The sequence below is a fragment of the Microcaecilia unicolor genome, chromosome 1 (genome assembly GCF_901765095.1).
Source record: "Microcaecilia unicolor chromosome 1, aMicUni1.1, whole genome shotgun sequence".
Lineage (NCBI taxonomy): Eukaryota > Metazoa > Chordata > Amphibia > Gymnophiona > Siphonopidae > Microcaecilia > Microcaecilia unicolor.
Genome location: NC_044031.1, coordinates 682,183,343 through 682,210,367, shown reverse-complemented (window position 1 = coordinate 682,210,367; position 27,025 = coordinate 682,183,343). Strand labels below are relative to the sequence as shown.

Below are 27,025 nucleotides of genomic sequence, written 5' to 3'. Positions count from 1 at the left end.
TCCTGATGTATTAGTGAAGAAATCCTAATCTTTTAAATGAGAAAAATACTGAGGCAACACTTTGATAAAATACACTCTAAAGGTCTGAATAAATATTAGAGCAATTTATCAAGTATTCATTCTTCATTGTTGGATACAGACCCTTAGGTCATACTCACATCTTGTTCAGGGTGGCAAGGATTTGAAGGCCCTTATTCAGAGAGATTTTCTCCATTTTGTGCTTATGGAAAGAAATCTTTATTGAATAAGTCCCCCCAAAAGCTTCCCCCAGTTTTGAATAAGTAATAAAAAAATTCTACTGCCTTATCCAATCACTTTGTTGGTATTTTCTTTAGAATTACAATAACATATCTCTGGTCAAAGGAAGATGGGTAAAGATTTCTCTGGATCCCTCCACAAAGGTACTATTGAATACTACACAGTATACCACATGACAAGATAAGTGAATATCCCAAGAAGGGTAACTATGATCCTAGTACTAGCAAAAAGCATATGAGCCAAAAATTGAACTTGGATTATATGCCTGATAGCATGCAGCATTGCTGCTGGGGCCTCAAATTCTGTTCTTGAGGGCCACAGACCAATTGGATTTTAGAGATAGGCCCAAGGAGTATACAAAAGGAAGTGGTGGCATGCAGATCCATTTCATACATTTTCATAACCCTATTACACAGTAACTACTCTTAGTTTTACTTCAGTCCCCTTTATCTTTATTACAAAACAATCCTTCAAACATCTTGTAAGTGATAGAATTAAATATACCTCCTTAAGGTTTTAATAATTGTAACTAGATTAAAAATTAATATATTCAATAGGAGGTAATTGTATTTACGTACATTTTCATAAGGGATATTGTAAAAACCCAAATGTTTTATGGCCCTCAAGGATTGGAGGGTGAGTCCCCTGAACAAGTGCCTTCAAGTATTTTCAGCTACTTACAGAAAGCACTGAGTAATCTACAATGGAGAAACAGACCTATTCCAAGTTCGTTCTCCTGTAAATTCTACTCTATTTAACAATCAGTTGTGAGCACCATTTTTCCCAAAGAAATTTTGCTTCAATCAGCTTACCAGCATTGTTGTGCGAAGGTCAAACTTCTCTGCTAGCTGGGTGATGTAGATATGAATGGACACCAGGTCATTCTTGTCATTCTCCTCCACTTCTCGGATGATATCTGCCAGCCACTCAAACTGCCGCTGCGTCCGAGTCACCCAGATAAAATAAATCTGCCAAACCAGAACATTTAGTATTACCTTTTTTTTTTCTTTACTCTAACATCTATCTCTCAAAGTGCACTGGGTGAGGTCTAATACCTTAAGCAATATATGACAGAATGGTCATCTCACCTTCTTACACAGTATTTTGGAATTTACAGATGATTTGAAGACAAGATCTTTGAGAATAGATGCAAAGGGTGTTACCCCTATACCTCCTCCCACCAGCACAGATACTTCAAATTTGTTCCATTCTTGATGGCCCTCGCCAAAAGGTCCATCCAGATATATCTAAAAGTAAACAGCAAGGCATTTGCAAACTGAGTTCCCTTCTCAACAGACACAAACAACAGCCAGTATGAACAAAACCTGTAGAGTAACACAATAGATTCTTTGCACAATAAAATTGCCATCATTAGCCACTCAGTGCGCCTTATGGAGGTGTCTGTTAAACTCCTTAATAGAGCCAGAGCCTGAAGATAGTACAGCTGTACCACTTGGGTAGTTTTCAGACGAGGATATAAAAATTATGGCATCTAATCTTTCAAATTCCAGAGTGTAATTATTTTATACTCAACTTTTAAGAGAAGTGAGCAAGTGTTTGTCCTGTTTGTCTGTCCTAATTAGATTGTAAGCTCTGTCAAGCAGGGACTGTCTCTTCATGTTCAAGTGTACAGCACTGCGTACGTCTAGTAACGCTTTAGAAATGGTAAGTAGTAGTAGTAGAATATAAGTTACAGATCATTTTGTAAAGTGGTAATACTTTGGCCATTAGGAGAAGAATGTCACCACCCTTTAAACTATATCTTTTATTTATCTATTTATTTATTTATAGTACTTGTATCCCACATTTTCCTACCTATTTGCAGGCTCAATGTGGCTTACAAAGACCTGTTATGGCATCGCCATTTCAGGGTAAGAGATACAATTGGTGTTACAAAGAAATCAAGGATGACAGGAAAGATCTAAGCAAACTATTATAGAATTTGACTTTCAGAGTAAGGGTGGAGTGGTGAGGTGTGTAATTAATCTATGTGTTGACATGGTAGGCCTTGTTGAAGAGATAGGTTTTCAGAGATTTGCGGAAGTTGGTTATTTCATTTATTGTTTTCACTGCTTTCCTCATAGTAACAGTCACAAGTCCATAACATTCCTATTCAGAAATAAAACAAATTATAGATATTTTCATAGCATTTACTACAAGTTACAATGTCTAAACACATGAAGGGTGACATTAAACTACAAAATCCTTAGTGAAGTAGAATGGGTAAAAGTGAATCGATTTTTCACTTTTTCAAAAAGTACAAAGACCAGAGGGACACTGAATGAAATTACATGGAAATACTTTTAAAACAAATAGTAGGAAATATTTTTCACTCAAAGAATAGTTAGAACATAAGAACATAAGTATGGCCATACTGGGACAGACCGAAGTCCATCAAGCCCAATATCCTGTTTCCAACAGTGGCCAATCCAGGTTACAAGTACCTGGCAAGATCCCAAAATAGTGCAATACATTTTATGGTGTTTATCCTAGAAATAAGCAGTAGATTGTTCCCATGTCCATTTTAATATTGGCTTATGGACTTTTCTTTTAGGAAGCTATCCAAACCTTTTTTTAAGCCCCACTAAGCTAACTGTTTTTGCTACATTCTCTGGCAACAAATTCCAGAGTTTAATTATACGTTGAGTTAAGTTCTGTAACTTGTTACCGGAGGATATGGTAACAGTGGTTAGCGTATCAGGGTTTAAAAAAGGTTTGGATAATTCCCTAAAGGTCCATAAGTCATTACTAAGATGGACTTTGGAAAATCCACTGCTTATTTCTAGAATAATCAGCATAACATCTATTTTACTGATGGTACAATGCGATAAAGAAATATGGTCTTTAAAAAGATCTTTTTGTAAGAAATCTGTGAGCTCACCACACACAGGATCTACAGATTTCATACAAAAACGTCTTTTTAAAGACCATATTTCTTCATCTCATTGTACCATCGTTCATTGACCAATTGATGTCCTTACATATTTTATATAAAGACTCCTGAAGCAGGCTAACAGCCGAAACACGGTACTGTGTTGTCTTCATCAATAAACTATTTATCATCGTTTGAAGTCTCGTTTGCTTCTTGTCTGTTCTGTTTCCCACTCCTTTCTGTGCAGTTGTTATTTCGTTGTAGGATCTTGGCGTTCCCCTGGTGGACCCTCACCGAACCTAAGTATACCTCCAGGAAAGCCTCCTGATAGCAGTGCTAAAAGTCTAAATGGTGTTCAACAATATGTGCACTTTTTGCCTCCTTGAAGGAAGGTGATTTTCAGACAGCTAATTAACACAGGTAATCAGCTCTTCATCCCACCTCCCTCCCATCACTTTGAAAATTGACCTCCCCATTACCTTAGGGTATCCATTAATCTCAGCTACACTTTCCGGTGAGTACAATTCTCGAAGCCGGGTGGTCCACGGGCCTGCTGCTCTGATGTGAAGTCTAAGTGTTTCTTCGTGAGGGGCTGAGGTCAGTGTAAAAGGATGGTATTCATTCGTCCCCAGAGACAGGCAGGCAATTCGCACCCACTGTCCAGACTTGTAATCAAAATCCTGGGGCCGCTGAAATTTCAGATGCGTAACACCTAAGAAAGGAGACAAATATTACTGTGAGGACAGCCAGTCGTTCTGCAGTTTTCTATATTTTTTTATAAAGACCAGGGTAATCTAATTTATTCAAATTCTTTCTACACCAGTTTTCAAAGCAGTATAACCAGTGCGCTTTTTCTAGCAAAAAAGGTGCCGGTACTCAAATGAAAGGCCACCCTTCAGGGGTGGGGTGATCACTGAGGGACCCACCCCACAATAGCCAGGACCCTGAAACCAGTCATAGAATCTATGACAAGGCAGAATTGGTGTGTAGACCCTGAGCTCTTTCATTAAAATTTGGGGTCCATGGGTCAATTTTAGCAGACAATGGAAAAAGTGCCGGTACGCAGTACCCCAAGTACATCCTCAAAAAAAGCCCCGAGTATAACAATGCAGTTTACCCTGTAAGATTAAGGTTCGCTCTCTTGAAATGGCTCTGGCTTAGCTCTCATCATTAATCATGTACATGTGTAAATTGCTGCTTATAGAAAACTCCTGCTGAAATCTATTTCCCGTCCATTTTATATTTACTGTACACACACTCCTCTCTCAATGACCTGGGCAGCTTACAATAAATTTACTGAATTTCAGAAACACAATGAAATAAACTTAACTCCATTTAAACAAACAATTCAGTTGATATGGAACTGAGGTGATCAACATTTAAGCAAAATGTCAGTGGTCTTGGTTAAGATAAAACCGGATACTCAGTGCCAGTACCTGGATACTGGCCAGTGCTGAATATCTGGTTTCAACATCAATCTGGAAATTTTATACAGTTAGAAGCCGTACTCGGATTGCTAAACTGATAGCTAACCAGATAAGGTTTGAACAGCCTTTTGCAGTCCTAACTTTAGCCTGTCTGTTATCTGGTCTGAATACAGTGCCATATCCAATCAAGGTGTGTGTTGCATACATACCTCCGACAGTCAGACCCTCCTCCCTCCCACCGCATCTCTCACTTCCCTTCCTGGCCCAGCCCTGCAAAGATCTGAAATTCCCTCTCTCCCCTTGCTCTGTTTCCTCCCCCCCCCTCCCCCCGCACCTTAAAATCATTCCAGTCTTTGCCCAGGCAGCACCAGCGGCACTCATAGGCTGCCTGAGGCCTGCACAGGGCTTTTTCTCTGAACCATCCCACCCCCTTCTGATGCAACTTTCTGTTTTCTAAAGGGTGGGACAGTTCAGAGAGAAACCCCCGGTACAGACCGCAGGCAGCCTATGAGTGCCACTTGAAGTGCCCAGGCAAAGACTGGAGGTGATTTTAAGGTGGGGCAGGGGGAGGGGGGAGAGGAGGGGGAAGGGAGGGAACTGCCAGATATTTGTGGGGCCAGGCCAGGCTGGGCCGGGAAGGGAGAAATGCAGCAGGAGGAAAATGCAGATTCACCTCCTGTTGAAAATTCTGGTTACTGTCTGAATATGGATGCTAAATGGATAACCTCTGGCTCTGCCTGAGCTCCACCCAAAGACTGCCCCGGTCAGAAGAAATATTTAGTGGCGCTATCCTGGTACAGCTGCTGGTTATCTCTCTTGCTGCCACTTATCCAGTTAGCTGCATCTGTTAACCGGAAAAGTGCCTTTAAATACTGGCCCCAATAATATTTCCTCTAAATACCCTGCATTATATTGGTCCTCTGTTGCAAACCTACAGTGCTAAAATACAGCACCTTAACTTGTGTACCCCATCTTCAAGTTCTCTTTTTGCAGTGCACTTTATAGATGGTTGTACGTAGACTTTGGTAGAACAGTGTGAAAACCCAATTCACCAAACCCAAGATTGAACAATAAGTTTAAAATGTTTATTTCAACCCCATGAGAAAATTTATCTTATCTTCTTTTGAATTTTATGTGGTTTCTGTTCAGCAAACAATCCCAGTGTTGTCTGTGTAGACTCTAACCAAGCAAAGTCTGAGACGGGATTCAAAATATGAAAAGAGGCATTTGAAAGAGTCCAGTGAAAGCATGGAACCAGGAGTGAAGAAGCAAAGCAACAATTTTCTTGGTTAGTTAAAGAGTTATTTCAATCAATCATACCTGAGGGGAGCAGCTCAGCTTTAACGACACTAAGCTCTGTCTTCTTCCTGCTTAAACTCATCAGTTTATCTCCCAGATAGATGATAGCAGGCACTATCAAATATATATAAAACCGAGGCTGCTGGATTAATGCAAAGCTTCCATGGATGATAGTCTGTTAAACAGAGCAGAGTCACCATAAGGCGGATAATTTTATGACACCGCTTCCAGGCTGGATGGAAAGGGATTTTGAATTTCGCTCACACCTTGTTTCAATTGTAGCTCAAGGTAAGTTACATTCAGCTATAGGAGAATTTACAATCTAAGTTTATGCTGGAGGATTTAGGTATTTATCCATTTGTATCAATTTGTTAATTGCTCCTAGAAAATTGAGTTACAAAACAAGCTCTCAAAAGTACCTGTAAAAAGTACCCTTGAGTGAAGCAGGAGTAACTTTTCCTCCTACGTTTGCACAGATACACACATAGGACCAAATTCTATATAATTGGCGCTGAATAACCATGCGCTTAATGCTATTTTATAAACTATGCTTAAAAAGTAAGGCGTAGCTTATAGAATATGCTCACGTGCCTTTCTTGTGACTAAAATTTAGGTGAACCCATTTAGGCCACCTAAAACCAGGCCTAAATACCTGCACCTAACTTAGGCTTAGATCAGGCGTATTCCATAACAGGCAGCATAGTTTTTAGGAATACCCACAACCTGCCCATTCCACTCCCATGGCCACACCCTCTTTTCAGCTGTGTGCACTGAATTATAGAATACGCCTATAAGTTTGTGTGCAAAAATCCTAATTAGTCAATTAGTGCCACTAATTGGTTGTTAAATACCAATTATCGGTGCGTGGCCAAATTAGTACACACAGCTTAAAGCACCATATATAGTGTTTGGGGGATACTTTATATAACATACACACATATTTTGTAATTCCATCCCAGTATATCACATAACACAGGTCTAGATTCTCTTAAATATTTGTCATAAAATACAATTAAGGTGGTTTACATAGAAGCTATTTTTCTCCTAGTCTTTGGGTAGACAGTTTGAGTCCTTCACAGCCACAAACAGCTCTAAGTTTGAAGATGATCTTACTGAATACTTGTTATGATTGGGGTCTGAACCCCTCTCAAACTTACCTCTTTCCTGGGGGTCAGCTTCTTAGCTGGCTTCTGTTTCTTTTCTCTGTCCTTTCTGAGCTGGCTCTGTGTCTCTGTGCTGGCAGCTTCCAGCAGCATGGCTCTAATTGTTTCACTACACTGCACCTGTGGGTATGTTGTCTGAGTTGCTCTAACTCTCTTTGGGTGTACTGGCTTCAAGTGTTTCACGGTTTTGCATTGGTGTGGGTTGGGCCTCTCTGGGTCAGTGTGCTTTTGCCTAGGTCTAGGGAGTGTGACATCATCAGGGAGGGCCTTGATAAGGAAGTGGGTTCTTTCCTTCAGGGCCTTTGCAACAGTGGTGTTTGCTGTAGGTAGGGTGGTGCAGTGTGCACTTCTGACTCTGTGTCTAGTTTCCCTGCTTGCTTTTGCTAAGGTCCAGGTTAGTGTTAGTGCAGTGTGCACTGGTGTTTGTGTGTTTGGTCCCCCTGCTTTTCCCTCTTGGTTTTGGAAGCATTGCTGTGTGTAGGGCTTTGGAAGCTCTGTTGTTGATAGAAGTATTTCAGGGTTTGGTGTTGTTAGGAACACTGCAGAGTTTGCTGTTAGAAGTACTTCTGGGATTGCGCTATTGGGAGCATTGCAGTCTTTGCTGTTGGTGTTTGGTGATTTAGAATCACTTTTGGCTTATGTGTTAGCTTCCCTTCTTTTTCCTTGTGGCTCCCCTGTCTTCCCTTTTAGTGCTAGGAGCTCTTCTGGTTGCTTGCCAGAGTAGTGCTTGGAAAGCACCTTGTTAGTTGTATCTAGCTTGCTAGAGCAGTGCTTAGGTAGCTGGTTAGTTCTGTGTTTAGCTTATTAGTGTAAAGCTCTGCTTGTAGCTTGGTGCTTAGTAGCACCTGTGTTAGCTTTGTGTTTAGTTCCCTGCTCTGTTAGTTTAGGGCTTAGGAAGTCCCTTTCTTGAGCAGGGATTAGGAGCTCCTGTTTTAGTATAGGGCTTAGGAAGTCCTTTTGTCAGTTTACTGTTAGGAACACTCCTGCTAGTTTAGGGTTAGGAGCACTTCTGTTTCCAGTCCTGGTCCCTATGTCATCCGGTATCCAGTAAGTCCTGTCGGCTACTCGAACCCAGGAGCTCAACTGCTGGGGGGCTTAGTAGCTAAGCGCAGGTGAAGCTGTGCGGACCAGTCCAGTGTGCTCCAGTCCAGTGTGTTCCGGCCCGGTGTGGGTTCCAGTCCTGTGTCCTCCAGTCCGGGGGATTCCAGTCCATGTGTTCCGGTTCGCTGGGCAGTGCCTGCAGTCCCTGCCGGTGTGCTTACCCAGTGTTGGTTGGTGGGTTTTGCCTGCTGCTGTCGCTCCTCGGCGGCAGCCCAAGGGCTCACGTTTGCTCCAGAGCGGGCTCTGAACCTGAGAACCTGACAATACTCATGATTTGGTAGCTTGTACAAATATATCTATTGAATATTCAGTGTTGATTTCCTTAAAACAGGTTTGTGTGTAACTTTCACTGGCTGGATTTCCCTCCCATTGTCCTGGAATAAGTTTAGTGTATTTTCTTATTTTTGCCTCTGAAGCTACATTTTTTTTTCAATTGCGATTTTTGAACCTATCATTGATACGGACATACAGTAGTTAAGCTTTGAGGCCGAGGACACTTTGCCTTGTGTGTGTGTTGGTCTCTTCCCCTTTACCACTGTGTAATCTCCTTATGTGTATGTTGGTCTCTTCCCCTTTACCTCTATGTAATCTCCTGGTGTGTGTGTCGGTCTCTTCCCCTTTGCCTCTAAGTAATCTGGTTTTCCTTCCTGCATTCCTTGGTCATGTATCACTGACTTTTGCAGAACATCATGACTTGTAAAACACTCTCAGATGTAGAGGATAAGAAAGACAAGCTAATTGATTTGTTTTCCTTTCCTCCTGGTGCTCTACAAACTCTTTCACCTGGCTATGTGAAAGCACTCCCTTTTAGATGTATCCTTGCTTTTCCAGTTTAGTCTCTGTTTAGCAGGTCCTAAGGACCTGGTGTACTAAAGAGTTTTTCCCATTTGTGTCTATGGCAAAGATGTTAAGTACAAAGGCTCCTAATAGTATGTATGCTGACCTTTGGGATATTTATTTATTTATTGCATTTGTACCCCACATTATCCCACCTTTTTGCAGGCTCAATGTGGCTTACAGAGTGAGGTTATGTTAAAATCAATACATGTTTTAAATACAGTTGATCATAGGCTAATGTAAAAGGTTATGATAAAATTGATACATGATTTAAATACAGTTGATCCTAAGCTGATGTAAAAGAGGTAGTAGATGGGCGGATGTTGGGTAGGTTGTGTGCGAGTATTTTAGGTGTGTTCAGATGATTTGGGGAATGAATTGTGTGCAAAGTGTTTTAGGTGTGATCAGGTGATTTGGGGAATGAATTGTATCATTGAGGGTGACTTTTGTAGGCTCTATTAAAGAGGTGTGTTTTCAGAGCTTTGCGGAAGCTGGTTAGATTGTTCATGGTTTTCAGGGTTTTGGGTAGCGCATTCCAGAACTGTATGCTTTTATATGCAAAGGTCGTAGCATAAGCCTGTTTGTATTTCACTCCTTTGAAGCTGGGGAAATTCAGATTAAGGAATTTACGGGCTGATCTTTTGGCGTTTCTGGGCGGTAGGTCCACTAGGTTTAGCATGTAGAGTGGGGCATCTGCGTGAATGATTTTGTGCACGGTTGTGCAGATCTTGAACTCAATTCGTTCACAGCTGTGGGAGCAACAAACTTCAATCATGATTGAGGGCAATAGTCAATCTACCTTAATTATTTACTAGAAGCTTGAGAAACGGAATCCGAATACTGTATATTTGTGTAGGCTTGCAAGAATACTGGTCACAGTGACAACAGTTTGCCAAATGTTGAAATTCTGCTCTACTGATTCTGATAACAACGAAAAGTTTTCACTGACTATATATGACAAAAGTAGGGATGCTAGAAGCTATTTCTATGTTTACTGAACTGTCACAATGAATACAGTAACACACATAATATAAAAGTATAGACTGCCTTACCAAAATGTACAGCAACATGTACAGGTGGTGAGTTATCCAGAATCCACGGAAACTTATGCGGCGGAAGTGGCGGGAAGAAAAAATGTACATAATGGCAAGTACCACAAGAAGCAGAACACCAGTCATCCCTAGAACAAAGATAAGAGATGGGAGGAAGAAGGCTGTACAGAGTACTTGTCACTGTGTATTCCTAGTGACACTGAAATGTATTTATTGATACAAGAAATGTCCAAAGAATTATGCAAATTCTCCTGCTTCTTAATCATATCATAAGGACTGACGTCTAAAGATAAAGGGCCAGATTCAGTAAATGGCACGTGTTAAGATCCGTTCCAAGCGCCAGTTCTATAAAGGTCACTGAGTGCTAAGCAACCTTTCTAGAATAGAGTGTAATGCGCATTCCTGCACCCAACTGTGGGTGTGAGGACTTACGCCTGCTGAAACCTGGTGCAAATACTGGTGCAACCAATGGCAATTGGGTACAAAAATGATTCCATGCTATAACACAGTGCCTACATTTAACTGGCCAAGCCAATATTCAGCACTGGAAACTTAAGTTTGAACTGGCCAAAGATAGGCCTGGTATTCACTAGGCCAAATATGGCTGCCCAACTCATGCTGAAAATTGGCAGTTGGTTATATCGGGCAATATAACTGTCTAGCCGGTAGCCACTAACCGCAAAATTTCAGCAGGTCAAAGCTGGTTAAATGCTTTTGAATTTCAGGGGGTAAATCCTTTTGTTTGCTATTGAATTTCAAACTGTTTTATGTATACTCCTGAGCTAAGAGCCCGTGAGAGGAACAGGTTTCTGTATGATCATCCTTTTGAACCACACAATTAAATACTTTATGTTCACTTTCTCATGATGGTGTTTCTGAAAGCTCCTCTCTCTACTACCACACTGGACTGGATAAATGATGAGATCATTTTGTTAATACAATAAACTTCTATTCAAGTTCAAGCCATCCAATGTTTCTGAGCTTTTATCACCTCTTCTGTTTTTTAAGAGGTGGTGCTGCTTTGTAAGAACATAACAAAGAAAATATTGTCCCTCTTTTCTGAGGCATTACAAGGTGTTTGAGACTGAGAATTAATTTTAGGCATTGCATATCTAAAAGGTTTAATGCCTCTGGGGTCCTTTTACTAAGGTGCGCTGAAAAATGGCTTACGCTGGTGTAGACGAGTGTATTGGGAGTGTGCAAGTCCATTTGTCAGCACACCTGCAAAAAAGGCCTATTTTTTTTGCCTGAAAATGGACATGCATCAAAATGAAAATTGGCGTGCATCCATTTTGGGTATGAGATCTTACTGCCACCTGTTGACTTAGCGGTAAGGTCTTACGCGTTAATTGGGCAGTAATTGTCAGCGCATGTACAATGCCAATTTTCATCGCGTGTAGCGGATGCACATCAAAAACAAAATTACTGCCCAGGCCACGCTGTAGCCGGGCAGTAGTTCAAAATTGACACACATATGATGTGCATACGCGCCTACACCGCTTAGTGAAAGGGCCCCTATGTACCTTAATATAAATTGCTTGGCTCTAAATAAAATTCATTAATGAAATCCCAAATATACTGTGCTTAAAGGTTTTATCATCTGAATTTCATTATCGTCTTGGTATGCAGGTGGACTCTACTAGATTTAATAAGCAAGTAACACAAAAATTGGCTCTTACCTGGCACCGTCTCAAAAAACCACCAATAGTATTTCTGTGGTAAATCTGACCTAAAATTTAAAAAAATATGTATCAGGTAAAGAAAATTGTGTTAGAAGGGTTACACAGCATTTACATGTATAAAAAGAAAGTTTACAGTTTAGAATGCTACTACTGGCGTGTATGTCCCAGCACATGCAGTTTGAAGAGGGTGTGGTCTGGGGATGATTTGGGCGGACCTGAAATGTACGCATGTCTTCTTTATTTTGCAATGGCAATATGTGCATGCTTTAAAAAATCATTTACGCCTGCTCAGAGTCATGAGTAAAAATCAGCTAAAAGCTCATTTGATGTGAAGCTTTGCAGGGCTAACTGAGGGGGGGAAATCGCAGTTACCTCTTTGATGTTGATAACTTCAAAGAGCCAAAATTAGAGTTTTGGAGTTTAGCTCCTTAATTGGCTCCCCCTATATGTCCAGTTTTATAAAATCTAGGTCCCTATGTGAATAAGTGGTATCACCATTGGGGCAATTCTATAAAATACATGCAAACATGTACACAAGCATTACATGAGTGAATATTTAGAATACTAGTCTATTACACATGTATGTGTACACATATGTACATGTACTAATTATGTGAGTGGATATTTAGAATGCTAGCCTATATGCAAGTATGTGTACACATATGTACATGTACACATTACGTAATTGAATCTATGCAGGTTGTAAAGAACATCTAGTCAAGAAACTTCAGACTGCCCAGAACACAGTGGCGAGACTGATTTTTGGTAAATCTAAATTTGAATCTGCAAAACCCCTTCGTGAAAGATTACACTGGTTTCCCATCAAAGAACATGTTGCCTTTAAGGTCTGTACCTTTATTCACAGGATCATTTATGGAGAAGTTCCCGAATACATGTTAGATCTTGTGGATTTACCACCCAGAAACTGTACCAGTTCCTCCCGATCCTACCTTAATTTACACTATCCAGACTGCATTGGCCTTAAATACAAATCTACCTACGCCTCCAACTTCTCCTTCATAGGTACACAACTATGGAAAGCTTTACCCAAATCCTTAAAATCAACTCAGAACTATTTAAATTTCAGAAAATTATTGAAGACCATCCTGTTCAAGAAGGCTTACTTCCCAGACTCAACCTAATCTTACTTCTTCCTGGATTCAGCAATATTCATGGACCCTATTACCTTGTATTACCCTTGTTATTCTTTGTTGTTTATATGATACATATATGCCTATTATCCTATTATTACTTTGTTTAGTTGTGCTTTTTTGAACTGTAGCCTACCCTACGGTTCTGTGTAAGCCACATTGAGCCTACAACTAGTGGGAAAATGTGGGGTATAAATGTATTAAAAAAATATATATATATTTAGAATGCTAGACTATACATGTCTATGTATGTAGAAATACACATTGCATGAATCAGGGGCGTAGTTACGGGTGGGCCTGGGTGGGCCCAGGACCACCCGATCTCGGCTTAGGCCCACCCAGTTTTACAGCAGCTGAGCAGCCACAGCCTTAGTTTCTGCCCAATCTGCTGTCGGCCCGCTCAGCCACCTCCCACCTGGTTTTCTCAGCAGTCGCACTCACTTGAAGCTCCTCCTTGGCCAGACGCCGGGCCGCATATAATCTCGCGCGAAAGTCTTGAGGAGTTGCAGCCGACACCACGCACCACCCCGTCTCGCCCCCCCCCCCCAGCCTGGCCGGGGCCCACAGTGTGCAGTTGCACACAGCACGATGGCGCCACACCACGTCATGTCACACGCAGCGCTGCATGGGAAAGGTCGCGGTCGCGGCTCCAAGTCCACCCTGTGCCCTGTCCTGCTGGCTAGATCTATGCACAGTCACAGCAGCAGCACTCCGCCGCTGCCCCACACAGCTACGGGAGCCAGGTAATAAATACATATGTATTTTAAAATATTTTTTAACACGTCATGTTTTGATTTGCGTTTTTGTCTGAAAATACTTGCTGGTGGTGGTGGGCTTCTGGGTGGGGTAAGGACTTCACTGCCTAAGGCAAAAAAGGTATATTTAATGATTAAAATATACCTTTTTTTGGCCCTAGGTAGTGAAGAGCCCACCTCCACCCAGAAGCCCACCACCAGCAAGCATTTTGATTACTCTTGTAACCAAAATGATGGCTCTGGTGGTGGGCTTCTGGGTGCCCACCCATATTAGCTCTGGGCCCACCCAAAAAGTCAGGTCTGGCTACGCCACTGGCATGAATGAATATTTAGAATACTAGTCTATACACACATATGTGTACACATATGTACATATACATATTATTTATTTATTTTATTTATTGCATTTGTACCCCACATTTTCCCACCTATTTGCAGGCTCAATGTGGCTTACAAGCACCTGTTATGGCATCGCCATTCCAGGAAATAAATACAATTGGTGTTACAAAAATTCTAGATGGAGAAAAAAAGGCTTAAGCAAAGTTACAGATAGATGATTATATGGGTGTATGTTTACATATATGTAGATATATGCTAATATTCTGCCTAGGTGCTATTCTGCAAATACCCATGTATTTGACAGGTGGGTGTACATACGGCTGGAGTTTGGGCAGGGACTTACATTTAGGCACATACCTTATAGAATACTATACAATACAATACGTGTTTATCTCCAGCACTTAGGTGCTCTCATTTACTCAGCTCTATGGCTGCTGTATGTTGCACCTAAGAGCAAACATATACACCTAGTTGTGTTAATATTCTGTAAATGAAAGTAGATGCCTATGTTTCTTTATAGAATAGGGTCCTATCAGGTGCCCTGTTATAGAATTGTCCTCCAAATGCATGCACATGCATGTAAAACCAATTGCAGTTGCTCTTTTTTTGAAGAGTTGTGTTCCCACTGTGCATGAAATCAACTACATGTGTATTTCTCATAGCCCTATCATGGAAGCCTTTTGTAAAATAATCAGCAAATTTTGAATGTCCTGATTATGACACCCTCTCTCTACCTAGAAAAATTAGGCTTATAGCATGGTAGAGTTCACCTCTGTGATCTTAGATATCTCAAATCAGTAGCTTTATTAAGCATTTAAACCCGGATTCAGTAAATGGCGCTCAAAAATTGTCATCAGAAAAAATTGGTGCTCAACACTATTCTATAAACTTTGCTCTGGGCTGAGCACCCTTTAAAAAATAGCATGTAGTGCCGATTCTCGCATCCAAATTTAGGTGCCAGGATTTACACCTGCTGAAAAACCAGGTGTAATTTCCTGGTGCCCATTGTGGATACGTATCCCCAGTATTCTATAACACTTTGTGCAATGTTTTGGAATGACCCTAACCTGCCTAGACCCCTCCCGTGGCCACGCCCCCTTTTAGATTGCACGCTTTGGAATTTAGGCGCCCGGTGTTATAAATTAGCATACAGCTAGATGTGTGCTTAAATACTAATTAGTGTCAATTAACATCAATAATTCATTGATAGCGCCCAACTATTGCCATTAATTGGCTCATTAATCAATTCAATTGCATGCATATCTCAAGATTGTGCCCAAATTTTGGCAGGTAAATTTGGGCGGCCTTTATAGAATCTGGGGATAAGTGTATGGCCCATGAAGCATATATACCCTGGCATCATAGAGAAGGCATATAGGATTATTTTTATTGATGGGGAGACATTTTTTTTAACTTACCCATCATCAACGAACACTTTGGAGAACATGCAGGACAGGATACTGAGTGGACTAACTGAGAATATGTAAACATTGACCACATGACCAGCAGTGTGAAGAACTATAATATTCAGGAGAAGAAACACACAAAACAATTAATATTGCAGTGTTTTCTTTATACACTGAATGTCCAATCACTCCAATTTATTAATAAATGACCCTTCTACAGTTTGTCAGTGGTATTTGGTCTAAAGTGAAAGTCTCATACAGAAAATACTGAGGGGTCATTTATTAACAGCATGTTATTTTTCACAAGGCTCATTTGATGCAACAGGCCCTGTGGAAAGTAGTGTGCATTTTTGGTGTTAATGAGCATTAAATGCTAATAAATAACCTTGAGAATGTCATAGCTATTACATGATGCTAATTAGGTCTAGAACATGGTAAAGAGATGGGTAGGAAAGAAGACGGAGAATAGGGTGGAGGGTTTGTTGATGTTAAAAAAAGGAAGACAGTGGAAAATAAAACACCCTAATTTAAACTTACAAAGATTTATTCAGAATCAAACGCAGCTTCATTAAGGCTTGAAATAAGTTATAATTGCTATACAAAAGACCTTCCATCAAGGTTCAACATTGAAAAAGTCAGTAAAAATGTTAGTACCCACAAATACAGCAAGATAAAAGCAAAACTTAATATCTTATCCAAGTAATGCCACTTCTGATGGAGGGGCATTTTTGATATGATGTCTAAGCCAGATTTTGGACATTTTGCACTAAAGTCCAAATCCAAATAGGAAATAAAGCCATTTTCTAAACCACAAAACATCTATCTTGTTTTCAAAAATACTGTTTGTAGCAAAATTTTGTGCTCTGTGTGTTTATCTTTTCAGGCCATTTAAGAAAAAAAAAAAAGTACAAGTGAAAAACATAGAAAATCAAGCCATTGGGATGTACAAGGGGCCAGCATTTTTAGCAGACTGGTCTCCCAGACATCCCAGGAGAGCAATAGGGCACCCTAGGGGGCACTGCTGTGGACTTCATATAGATGCCCCCAGGTACACCTCTCACCATTGCTCCTTTATCTTGTCTGCTGAGCCCTCCAAACCCCCCAACCCCCAACTGTACACCACTACAGTAGTAGGCTGAAGGGGACAACTACATGTGGGTATAGTGGGTTTCTGTTGAGTTTTGGAGTCCTCGCAATTTTTACCTACAGTGCACTGCACCATTCAGGGACCTGCATGCTGTCTAATGGACCTGGCTATAACATCTGAGGCTGTCATAGAGGCTTGTGAGTACTATTTTTATTCAAATTTTTTAAGGGTGGGAGGGGTTCAGTGACCATTGAGGGAGTAAGGGAGTGTGTGGGGGGGGGGGGGGGTCATCTCTGATTCCCTCCAGTGGCCATTTAGGGCACCTTTTTGTGCCTTATTCGTTCTGAAAACAGGTCTAGACCAAAACGTTGACGTTTTCGTACTAGATGTTTTCGTTTTTTTCCATTATGGCTGTAAAATGTCCAAGTGTTAGGCATGCCGTGAGCCCGCCTTAATTTCACCTTTGAAACACACCCCCTTGTGATTTGGATGCACTGCAGATGAAATGCATAGATAAACGTCTGCAAAATAGGTTTTGAAAATACCGATTTGGACATTTTGAGAAGAAATCCATCCAAATGGTGATTTATGACACTTTTTGGATGTTTTTCTCTTTCGAAAATGAGCCCCAGACTGTGCTACCTCACAATACAGCTCCATGCTGGAAGCAATAAGCATGAATACACATGTTGGATCACCGCATACCTTTATGAAATGAGCTTATCTTCTCAGGCAGACTAGATGGACCATACAGGTCTTTAATTGCCATCATCTACTATGTTACTATGTGTTAAACCTAAGTGCATGACTGTATTGCACACAGAGGGTAATAGTACCTGTAAAATCAAGTTGATCTGAATTGTGAAACTTGATAACAGATGTGGGATATTAGTCAAATGGAAAGAAACCAGCAACTTACTTGAAAAGACAACAGCAGCCATTGCAATCCAGCGGTGGAAATCCACAGCAGCGTCAAAGGGGATATAACGATTCAGGAAAGTTTCTCGCAAAAATGTGATGAGGTTGCGGCACATTGTGAGCAGGATGTAAGAGTACATTAAGGAGATGGTAGCTGCTGAACCCCGGGAGATGATAATACCAACAAAGGTGGTTTCTGCGACTCCAGACTTTGGTGTTCCATAAGCGTAATCTGCAAAAAGCCAAAAGTAAGGCTGTAAGATCCGCTTCTTGTACTGGCACAGTGGCGCACCGTTAGTGCGCGCACCATTAAAGCGCCTGATCGCTTTATACGCGGTAATAACCTGTCTCCCAAATCATAAAAATAATGTGCAGTGCTCGATAATACACAGTAGGCTGTACCAGAAATGACCTGGTGGTAGCTACAACAAACTTCCTTGGCTTGGAAATGAAGCAAAGCAATATCTTTAATGCTGTAGTACTTCATTATTGTTCCGGTAATAAGCTTACTGTTAGTACGCGGTTACATAGCCATGCCTCCCGAGCACCACATATTAACGGTGCCCCACTGTAATGAACAAAAATAGCCTTTACATTTTTTTAACACATGCATGTTTTCTTTTTGGTACAAACAATACTCTCTACTGACAATATACCATATTTTTGAGGACCATCAGAATTTGAGTCGATGTGTCAATCTTCACCACCTTGATGTGATTATTTACCATCGTAAGTTCCTCATCAGTCCATGTTTTTAAAATCCTTATTTAATCACTCTCACAAATATTACCTTCATTTTTAATGTTTTCCTTTTTGGTCATCTCTCAAATAACTAATGGTCTCCTCAATCACCGGCTACTGCCAGGTGTATTTCCTTTCATATAACCTATAACAAGCTATATGAATATCCAGATTCTAAAACATCAGTGCCACATTTAAACGGTTTGATGTTACATATAGGAATGCAATTTTCAATGAGAAGGACATACATACTTTGAAAATTGCCATGCACCTGCTTTTTGTGTTAGCAAAATGTTAATTTAATTTAGATTTGATATTCTACCTTTCGAAGTCACTGCCAAGTCTAATATGGAGAACATACACAAAAAGAATAAAAACAAAAATATAATCATATAATACAACAATAATCAATACAAAGGAATACTGAAAATAGACAGAATACATGTTAAACTAGTCAACGGGTCACTAGTCTTAGGGGTTCTTTTATTAAAATGTGCTAAGTCCAGATTACACCTCACTTAATAAAAGGGTGTTTAATGAGCAGAAAATAAGGCATATAGATTTGAAAATTCAATCTCCATACATTATTTTCCAATTCTACCCAAACTCCAGAACAGTGGGAAACAGAGATCATAATACAACCAAATTTGAGCTAATATCTGGAGTGACTTCACAAAGAAAATCTAAAGTAACAGCATTTAATTTTTGAAAGGGTGACGATGATAACATGAGGAAAATGGTTAAAAAGAAGTTAAAAGGTTTGACAGCAAAGGATAGGACTTTAAATCAGGCTGGATGTGGTTTAGAAATACCATCTTGGAAGCCCAGACCAGATGTATTTCATATATTTGCAAAGGTGGAAAGAAGAGCGAACGACAGCCAGCATGGTTAAAAGGTGAAGTGAAAGAGGCTATTAGAGCCAAAAGAACATCCTTCAAAGAATGGAAAAATGACCAGAATGAAGTAAATAACAAGCAAAATAAGCACTGGCAAGTTAGAAGCAGAGCATTGATAAAGAGAATCTGAAGAGAAACTTGCTGCAGAGGCAAAAACTCACAGAATCAACTTTTTTGTGGAGGAGTAGCCTAGTGGTTAATGCAGTAGACTCTGATCCTGGGGAACTGGGTTCAATTCCCACTGCAGCTCCTTGTGACTGTGGGCTAGTCACTTAACCCTCCATTGCCCCGGGTACAAAATAAGTACCTGTATATAATATGTAAACTGCTTTGAATGTAGTTGCAAAAACCACAGAAAGGCAGTATATTAAGTCCCATTTCCTTTTTTCTGGTACATCAGAAACAGAAATTCTGTGAGGGAATCCATGGGACCGTTAGATCACAAAGGAGCAAAAAGGCACTCAGGGAGAACAAGGCCATCATGGAGAGATTAAATGAATTCTTTGCTTTGGTCTTTATGGAAGAAGATGTAAGAGATCTATCTGTACCAGAAGTGGTTTTCAAGGGTGACGATGTGGAGGAACTGAAAGAAATCTCTGTGAATCCGGAAAAGGTACTTAGCAAAATCGACGAATTAAAGAGTAGTAAATCACCTGGACCAGATGGCATGCATTCTAGTGTACTGAAAAATTCAAACATGAAATTGCTAGTCTTCTGTTAGTGATCTGTAAGCTGTCTTTAAAATTGTCCATAGTACCTGAAGATTGGAGGGTGGCCAATATAAAGCTAATTTTTAAAAAGGGTTCCAGGGGTAATCCGGGAAATTACAAACCGGTAAGCCTGACTTCAGTGCCAGACAAAATAGTAGAAACTACTACTTAGTCGCCTGTCAAGGATCAATTTTTGCACTATATCAAATGTTCAAATAAATAAATAAATAAATAAAATTGACCGAGGTCTACAAAATCCTGAGTGGTGTAGAATGGGTAAAAGTGAATCAAATTTTTACTCTTTCAAAAACTACAAATCTACTGTTACTACTACTATTAATCATTTCTATAGTGCTACTAGACATATGCAGTACTGTACACATTATATAAAGGACACTCAATGAAGTTATATAGAAATACTTTTAAAATAAATAAGAGGAAATGTTTTTTCACTCAATGCCAGAGAATGTGGTAACAGCAGTTAGCATATCTGGGTTTAAAAAAGGTTTGTACACATTCCTGGAGGAAAAGTCCATAGTCTCCTATTGAGAGAGATGTGGAAGCCACTGCTTGCCCTGAGATTGGTAACATGGAATGCTGCTACTAATTGGGTTTCTGCCATGTACTTGTGACTTGGATTGGCAACTGCTGGAAATAGGATACTAGGTTGGATAGACCATTGATCCAACCCAGTATGGCTATTCTTATGTTATTATGTTTCTTTCAATCTGGCTAAAAAATTTACACTGCAGAATTCTGTGTGCACTTTAGCTAGTTTGAATAAGGATACTTTTCAGGCAGCCAGTTTACCCAGATAAGTGGCTTTGAATTTTGCCTTCTTTAATAGTAATGATTGCAAAGTTGCTAAGATTAAGGGGTCCCTTTACTAATGAGTGCAATGTAATTTATGCATGAATTAGCAGGCAGTAACTGTTAGCACACTGCCATAGTAACCATTACCATGCTGCCATGACAATTAGCACACACCAACTGCATGCCCTGTTATGGGGCAGGAAATGGGTAGGTTATAAGCAGGGAATGGGCATGGAGCATGCAGTGCAGCTAGCACATAGTATCTTTCCGTGTATCTGCACTGTCAATACAGCTTACCAGGCAGTACAGATTTTTTCTGTGTGGCCACTGTATCGAAGATGCTGGGAATGCTCCCAACAGCTACCACACAGGCTTGGAACTTAGTCCACAGTAAGTGCATAACTTCGCTTTGCTTTAGTAAAAAGAGCCCCTAAATGTTACAGTCACTAATATTACATGTCTTAGTCAATGTGTAGCCAAGGACGGGGTACTCACAGAATGCTCTCTCTGCGAACAAGCCAGCAGAAATGGCTGAAAAGATGACCACACACACTATGTGACGCCGATAGTTTTCAATGAAGCGCTTGAACTGCTGAATCTTTTGTTGAACTTTGCTTTTATGATATTTTTCTCTTCTAGCTTCTGTATACAAATGTGGCTGATAGCTGGTTTTCCTTAAAAACAAGAAAGAAAGAAATATAAAATAACATATTGTAAAGAAGAAGCATGCTTCTTTGGTTGGCTTGTATATAATTCCGTCAAAACAACAACCGACAGGTCAGGGTAAGAAAACCCCCACGTATAATCTGAAAACCAGTCCAGGAAAGTATGGGTGGTCCAGGAAAACTCATCAGCCAAAGGTAGGTTGAAGTCACTTTATTCAGCACCAGATATGACCCGACACGAGGCCGTGTTTCGACGGAACTACTATCTGCTTCAGGGGTCAAGCATTACATATAAAATATATAAATACATAAAAGAATTAAAATTAAAGGCATCATAAAATATCTTTAAATATGCATACATAAAAACCATAAAAAATAATAACAAAATAAATGGCATATAAACAATCATAAAAACCATATAACATGAATGGCATGTTTTCCTGGTCCACCCTTGTAAATAATTCCAATATCTTCATACTAAAGACAGAGCTAATACAGTTCATGTTTTAGTACTAGTTGAAATGCTTGAGTCTTATATATCAGAGGTTAAATAATGTCCTTCCAAGATCGCAATTGCAATGTATACATAATAAGTAGTATATCTATAAGCTGATTTATAACATGCTTCCTAGCCTGTGCAGCAGGTATGTGTAGAAAATCCACAACTTTTAACAGAGACTCTATCCTGCTTATAATCGAAAGAGAAAAACGCCTATATTGCGACCCAAATCGGGAGATGGGCGTCTTTCTCCTATGGGCACCCAAATCGGTGTCATCGAAAGCCGATTTTGGGCGTTTCCAACTGCAATCCGTCGCGGAAACGGGTAAAGTTGATGGGGGCATGTCGGAGGCGTGGTGAAGGCGGAACTGGGGCGTGGTTATTGGCCAAGGAGAGATGGGCGTCTTTAGCTGATAATCGAAAAAAAAAGGTGTTTTTACTGCGATTTTGGGTCACTTTATTTGGACCCTTTTTTTTCACGAAAAAGTCCCAAAAAGTGCCCCAACTGCCCAGGTGACCACTGGCGGGAATCGGGGATGACCTCCCCGGACTCCCCCAGTGGTCACTAACCCCCTCCCACCAAAAAAAACCCACTTTACAAACTTTTTTCCCAGCCTGTATGCCAGCCTCAAATGTCGTACCCACCTCCATGACAGCAGAATGTGTTCTATCCTGTGACAGCCTTTCCCTGGTTCTGATGTGGCTCTCGGGTGAGTGTGACACCTTTTCTGTTATGCGCATTGCAGAGTCACATCAGCAATGCATTGTGGTGAGGGTAGGGTATTGGGCTCCGTGATTCCACTAGCTTGTGGCAAATGCTCACGATGTTGGTAGTTGGTAGGCTCTACTCCCATGGTGCTTTTCCCCCTGCTTACTGGGTCAGAGTGTGCCCTGTTTTGTTTCCGGTAGTCCATGAGGTAGTGGCCATTTTTGTAAGCCAGTTTTAGCTCACTTTCACGTGTTAGCAACGTTACAGCACTTAGTTCTTACTTTGAATGTGGCTGAAAGTGGGCATTGTACAGCATTCTGCCAGCTCTGACCTACTGCTCATCTCAGTACCAGGGAGAGTCTTTGCCAGTGGGGCACAACCTCTGATCTGCAGTTAACTGTGAGTAAGCGTGCTTATTCCAATAAAGGACGTTTTTGGAGAGATTAGTCTTCAGGTGTCAACTGGTGTGTCAATGTTATATAGCAGCAACAAGTCCTAGAGGCCTGCGTGTATGCAGGTCCCTGGAGCACTTTTAGTGGGTACCGCAGTGCACTTAAGGCAGGTGGACCCAGGCGCATCCCCCCCCTACCTGTAACACTTGTGCTGGTAAATGGGAGGTCTGCAAAACCCACTATACCCACATGTAGGTGCCCCCTTCACCCCTAAGAGCTATGGTAGTGTTGGACATTTGTGGGTAGTGGGTTTTGGGGGAGGGGGTTGGGTGCTCAGCACCCGTGGTAAGGGAGTTATGCATGTGGGAGCGTTGTCTGAAGTCCACCGCACTGACCTCTAGGGTGCCCAGTTGGTGTCCTGGCATGTCAGGGGGGCGAGTGTACTACAAATCGTGGCCCCTCCCATGACCAAATGGCTCGGATTAGGACGTTTTTGAGCTGGGCGTTTTTCGTTTCCATTATCGCTAAAAAAAACAAATGCCCAGCTGAAAAACGTCCATTTTTTCGAAAATACGGTCTGTCCCGCCTCTTCACATACCCGTTTTCGGACATAGACGCCCATGGAGATAGGCGTTCGCGTTCGATTATGCCCCTCCATGTATGCTTTCCCTTTGAAAATTACCCCATGGAAAGTACAAACACTTATCTACCCTTCTTGTTTGGTACAACTTTCCCAATTTATATTATGTGTAAACATGAATATTTTAAGATCATCCTGGGAATGCCTCCACTCAGGTCACATATATTCTGGCCTATTTTTAAAAATAAGTCTGGTGGTTCACGGCCATTTCTTAAAAGAAAAAAGACAACCACTTACCTGCTGCAATAATGGGGGCCTCAGCGCATGTCAAAAACACACGCTAACGCCAGCACAGGCCCCCTTTTACTGCAGTTTGGTAAAAGGACCCCTCTTTTTCTGCACTTAAAAAATAGTTTTACCCTGTGGAAATGTCTTTTAACAGCTGTAACAGGCCTTTTCCCTGTAACCTAGAAGGTTTCTGATTGACAGCTCCCTCTATGAATGAAAAGGCAGAGCTTTTAGGTGAAGTAAAAATCCCTGGGTGACCATTTTGAAAGCTACTTAAGTCCCCACATAGATAACAATATCAAAGATACATACTTCTTGCCAATCCTCCTTCTGACTTCCTGTTCCACACTGTACACCATTTGCTGTGGTTCATGACTGTCAATGTTTGTGTATACACTGTTGAGAAAATTTATTTTCACAATAAGATTTAAGAGGCATGCACATCACTTCAGTTCAGTTTATACATTTGATATACCGCCTTTCATAATATATGAAAGCACTTCACAACAAACTGGCCTTTATAACCGGGGTAACCACTACTAACACAGTGCAGAATGGAAGAAAATTTATGTAAATTACAGTACACTGGAAGGATCTTCTACACATACTCAAAACAAATATAAGCTAAGGGATGGAAGGTGACGTGGAGGGGCATTTTTGAAAGGGATGTCCAAATTGCGATTTGGACATCCTTGCAAAACGGCGAAATCCAGGGGCAGGGAAACCCGTATTTTCAAAACAAGATGGACGTCCGTCTTTCGTTTCAAAAATATTGTCAGAGACGTCCAAATGCTTAAATTTGGATGTCCCTAGATTTGGTCATCCCTAGACATGGATGTTTCTGACTTTCGGCGATTTTCGAAACCAAAGATGTCCATGTCAAAAACGGCCAAATGCAAGCCATTTGGTCATGGGAGGAGCCATTTGTAGTGCACAGGTCCCCCTGACATGCCAGGATACCAACCGGGCACCCTAGGGAGCACTGCAGTGGACTTCATAAATTGCTCCCAGGAACATAGCTCCCTTACCTTGTGTGCTGAGCCCCCCAACACCCCCCCAAAACTACTACTACTACTTGACATTTCTAAAGCGCTACTAGGGTTACGCAGCGCTGTACAATTTAACATAGAAGGACAGTCCCTGCTCAAAGGAGCTTACAATCTAAAGGACAAATGTACAGTCAGTCAAAGAGGGGCAGGCAAGATTTCCTGAAAGGTATAAAGGTTAGGTGCCGAAAGCAACATTGAAGAGGTGGGCTTTGAGCAAGGATTTGAAAATGGGTAGGGAGGGGGCTTGGCGTAAGGGCTCAGGAAGTTTATTCCAAGCTTAGGGTGAGGCGAGGCAGAATGAGCAGAGCCTGGAGTTGGCGGTGGTAGAGAAGGGTACTGAGAGGAGGGATTTGTTCTAAGAGCGGAGGTTACGGGCGGGAATGTAAGGGGAAACTGTACACCAGTACCATAGCCCTTACGGGTGAAGGGGGCACCTATATATGGGTACAGTGGGTTTGTGGTGGATTTTGGAGAGCTCGCTGTTCCCTCCACAAATGTAACAGGGGGGGGGGGGGGGGTATGGGCCTGGGTCCGCCTGTCTGAAGTGCACTGCAGTACCCACTAAAACTGCTCCAGGGACCTGAGTATGATATCTGAGGCTGGCATGACATATTTTTAAAGATGTTTTTTGAGGGTGAGAGGGGGTTAGTGACCACTGGGGGAGTAACGGGAGGTCATCCCTGATTCTCTCTGGTGGTCATCTGGTCATTTCGGGCACCTTTTTGTGCCTTAGTTATAAGAAAAACAGGTCCGGGTGAAAACGTCCAAATGTTCGTCATGGACGTCCTTGCTTTTTTTGACAAATGAACCTTTTCCAGAGACAGGAAGGCAGTAGAACTAGAGGACATGAATTGAGGTTGAAGGGGGGCAGACTCAGGACTAATGTCAGGAAGTATTTTTCCACAGAGAGGGTGGTGGATATGTGGAATGCCCTCCCACGGGAGGTGGTGGAGATGAAAACAGTAATGGAATTCAAACATGCATGGGATAAACACAAAGGAATCCTGTTTAGAAGGAATGGTTCCGTGGAATCTTAGCAGAGATTGGGTGGCGACGCCGGTAATTGGGAAACAAAACGGGAGCTGGGCAGACTTCTACGGTCTACACCCTGATCATGACTGAATAGATAGGGATGGGTTGGAGTGTAAATTTTAAGGGGCTTTGATGTTAGCTTCAGAACTTAGTACAAGAACAGTACTGGGCAGAATTCTATGGTCTGTGCCCTGAGAAAGGCAAGGAAAATCAAGCTAGGGTATACATACAGTGGTGGAAATAAGTATTTGATCCCTTGCTGATTTTGTAAGTTTGCCCACTGACAAAGACATGAGCAGCCCATAATTGAAGGGTAGGTTATTGGTAACAGTGAGAGATAGCATATCACAAATTAAATCTGGAAAATCACATTGTGGAAAGTATATGAATTTATTTGCATTCTGCAGAGGGAAATAAGTATTTAATCCCTCTGGCAAACAAGACCTAATACTTGGTGGCAAAACCCTTGTTGGCAAGCACAGCGGTCAGACGTCTTCTGTAGTTGATGATGAGGTTTGCACACATGTCAGGAGGAATTTTGGTCCACTCCTCTTTGCAGATCATCTCTAAATCATTAAGAGTTCTGGGCTGTCGCTTGGCAACTCGCAGCTTCAGCTCCCTCCATAAGTTTTCAATGGGATTAAGGTCTGGTGACTGGCTAGGCCACTCCATGACCCTAATGTGCTTCTTCCTGAGCCACTCCTTTGTTGCCTTGGCTGTATGTTTTGGGTCATTGTCGTGCTGGAAGACCCAGCCACGACCCATTTTTAAGGCCCTGGCGGAGGGAAGGAGGTTGTCACTCAGAATTGTACGGTACATGGCCCCATCCATTCTCCCATTGATGCGGTGAAGTAGTCCTGTGCCCTTAGCAGAGAAACACCCCCAAAACATAACATTTCCACCTCCATGCTTGACAGTGGGGACGGTGTTCTTTGGGTCATAGGCAGCATTTCTCTTCCTCCAAACACGGCGAGTTGAGTTCATGCCAAAGAGCTCAATTTTTGTCTCATCTGACCACAGCACCTTCTCCCAATCACTCTCGGTATCATCCAAGTGTTCACTGGCAAACTTCAGACGGGCCGTCACATGTGCCTTCCGGAGCAGGGGGACCTTGCGGGCACTGCAGGATTGCAATCCGTTATGTCGTAATGTGTTACCAATGGTTTTCGTGGTGACAGTGGTCCCAGCTGCCTTGAGATCATTGACAAGTTCCCCCCTTGTAGTTGTAGGCTGATTTCTAACCTTCCTCATGATCAAGGATACCCCACGAGGTGAGATTTTGCGTGGAGCCCCAGATCTTTGTC

General features: G+C 41.5%; 1 protein-coding gene across 2 annotated transcripts in view; it reads right to left on the bottom strand.

The window, feature by feature from the left end:
• LOC115458080 (dual oxidase 1-like) overlaps nucleotides 1-27,025 on the bottom strand; it is a 98,628-nt gene that overhangs the window by 6,571 nt on the left and 65,032 nt on the right. Inside the window, exons 23-33 of one of the 2 annotated variants that reach the window (XM_030187899.1) lie at nucleotides 23,953-24,036; nucleotides 21,003-21,181; nucleotides 18,411-18,431; nucleotides 17,349-17,579; nucleotides 15,355-15,454; nucleotides 11,689-11,738; nucleotides 10,010-10,137; nucleotides 5,878-6,031; nucleotides 3,610-3,842; nucleotides 1,347-1,505; nucleotides 1,071-1,226 (exon numbers count right to left, since the gene is read on the bottom strand). In XM_030187899.1, coding sequence (XP_030043759.1) covers nucleotides 1,071-1,226; nucleotides 1,347-1,505; nucleotides 3,610-3,842; nucleotides 5,878-6,031; nucleotides 10,010-10,137; nucleotides 11,689-11,738; nucleotides 15,355-15,454; nucleotides 17,349-17,579; nucleotides 18,411-18,431; nucleotides 21,003-21,181; nucleotides 23,953-24,036 — 1,495 coding nt within the window. The remainder of the gene's footprint in view (nucleotides 1-1,070; nucleotides 1,227-1,346; nucleotides 1,506-3,609; nucleotides 3,843-5,877; nucleotides 6,032-10,009; nucleotides 10,138-11,688; nucleotides 11,739-15,354; nucleotides 15,455-17,348; nucleotides 17,580-18,410; nucleotides 18,432-21,002; nucleotides 21,182-23,952; nucleotides 24,037-27,025) is intronic. The other variant, XM_030187906.1, reaches the window with a different exon arrangement.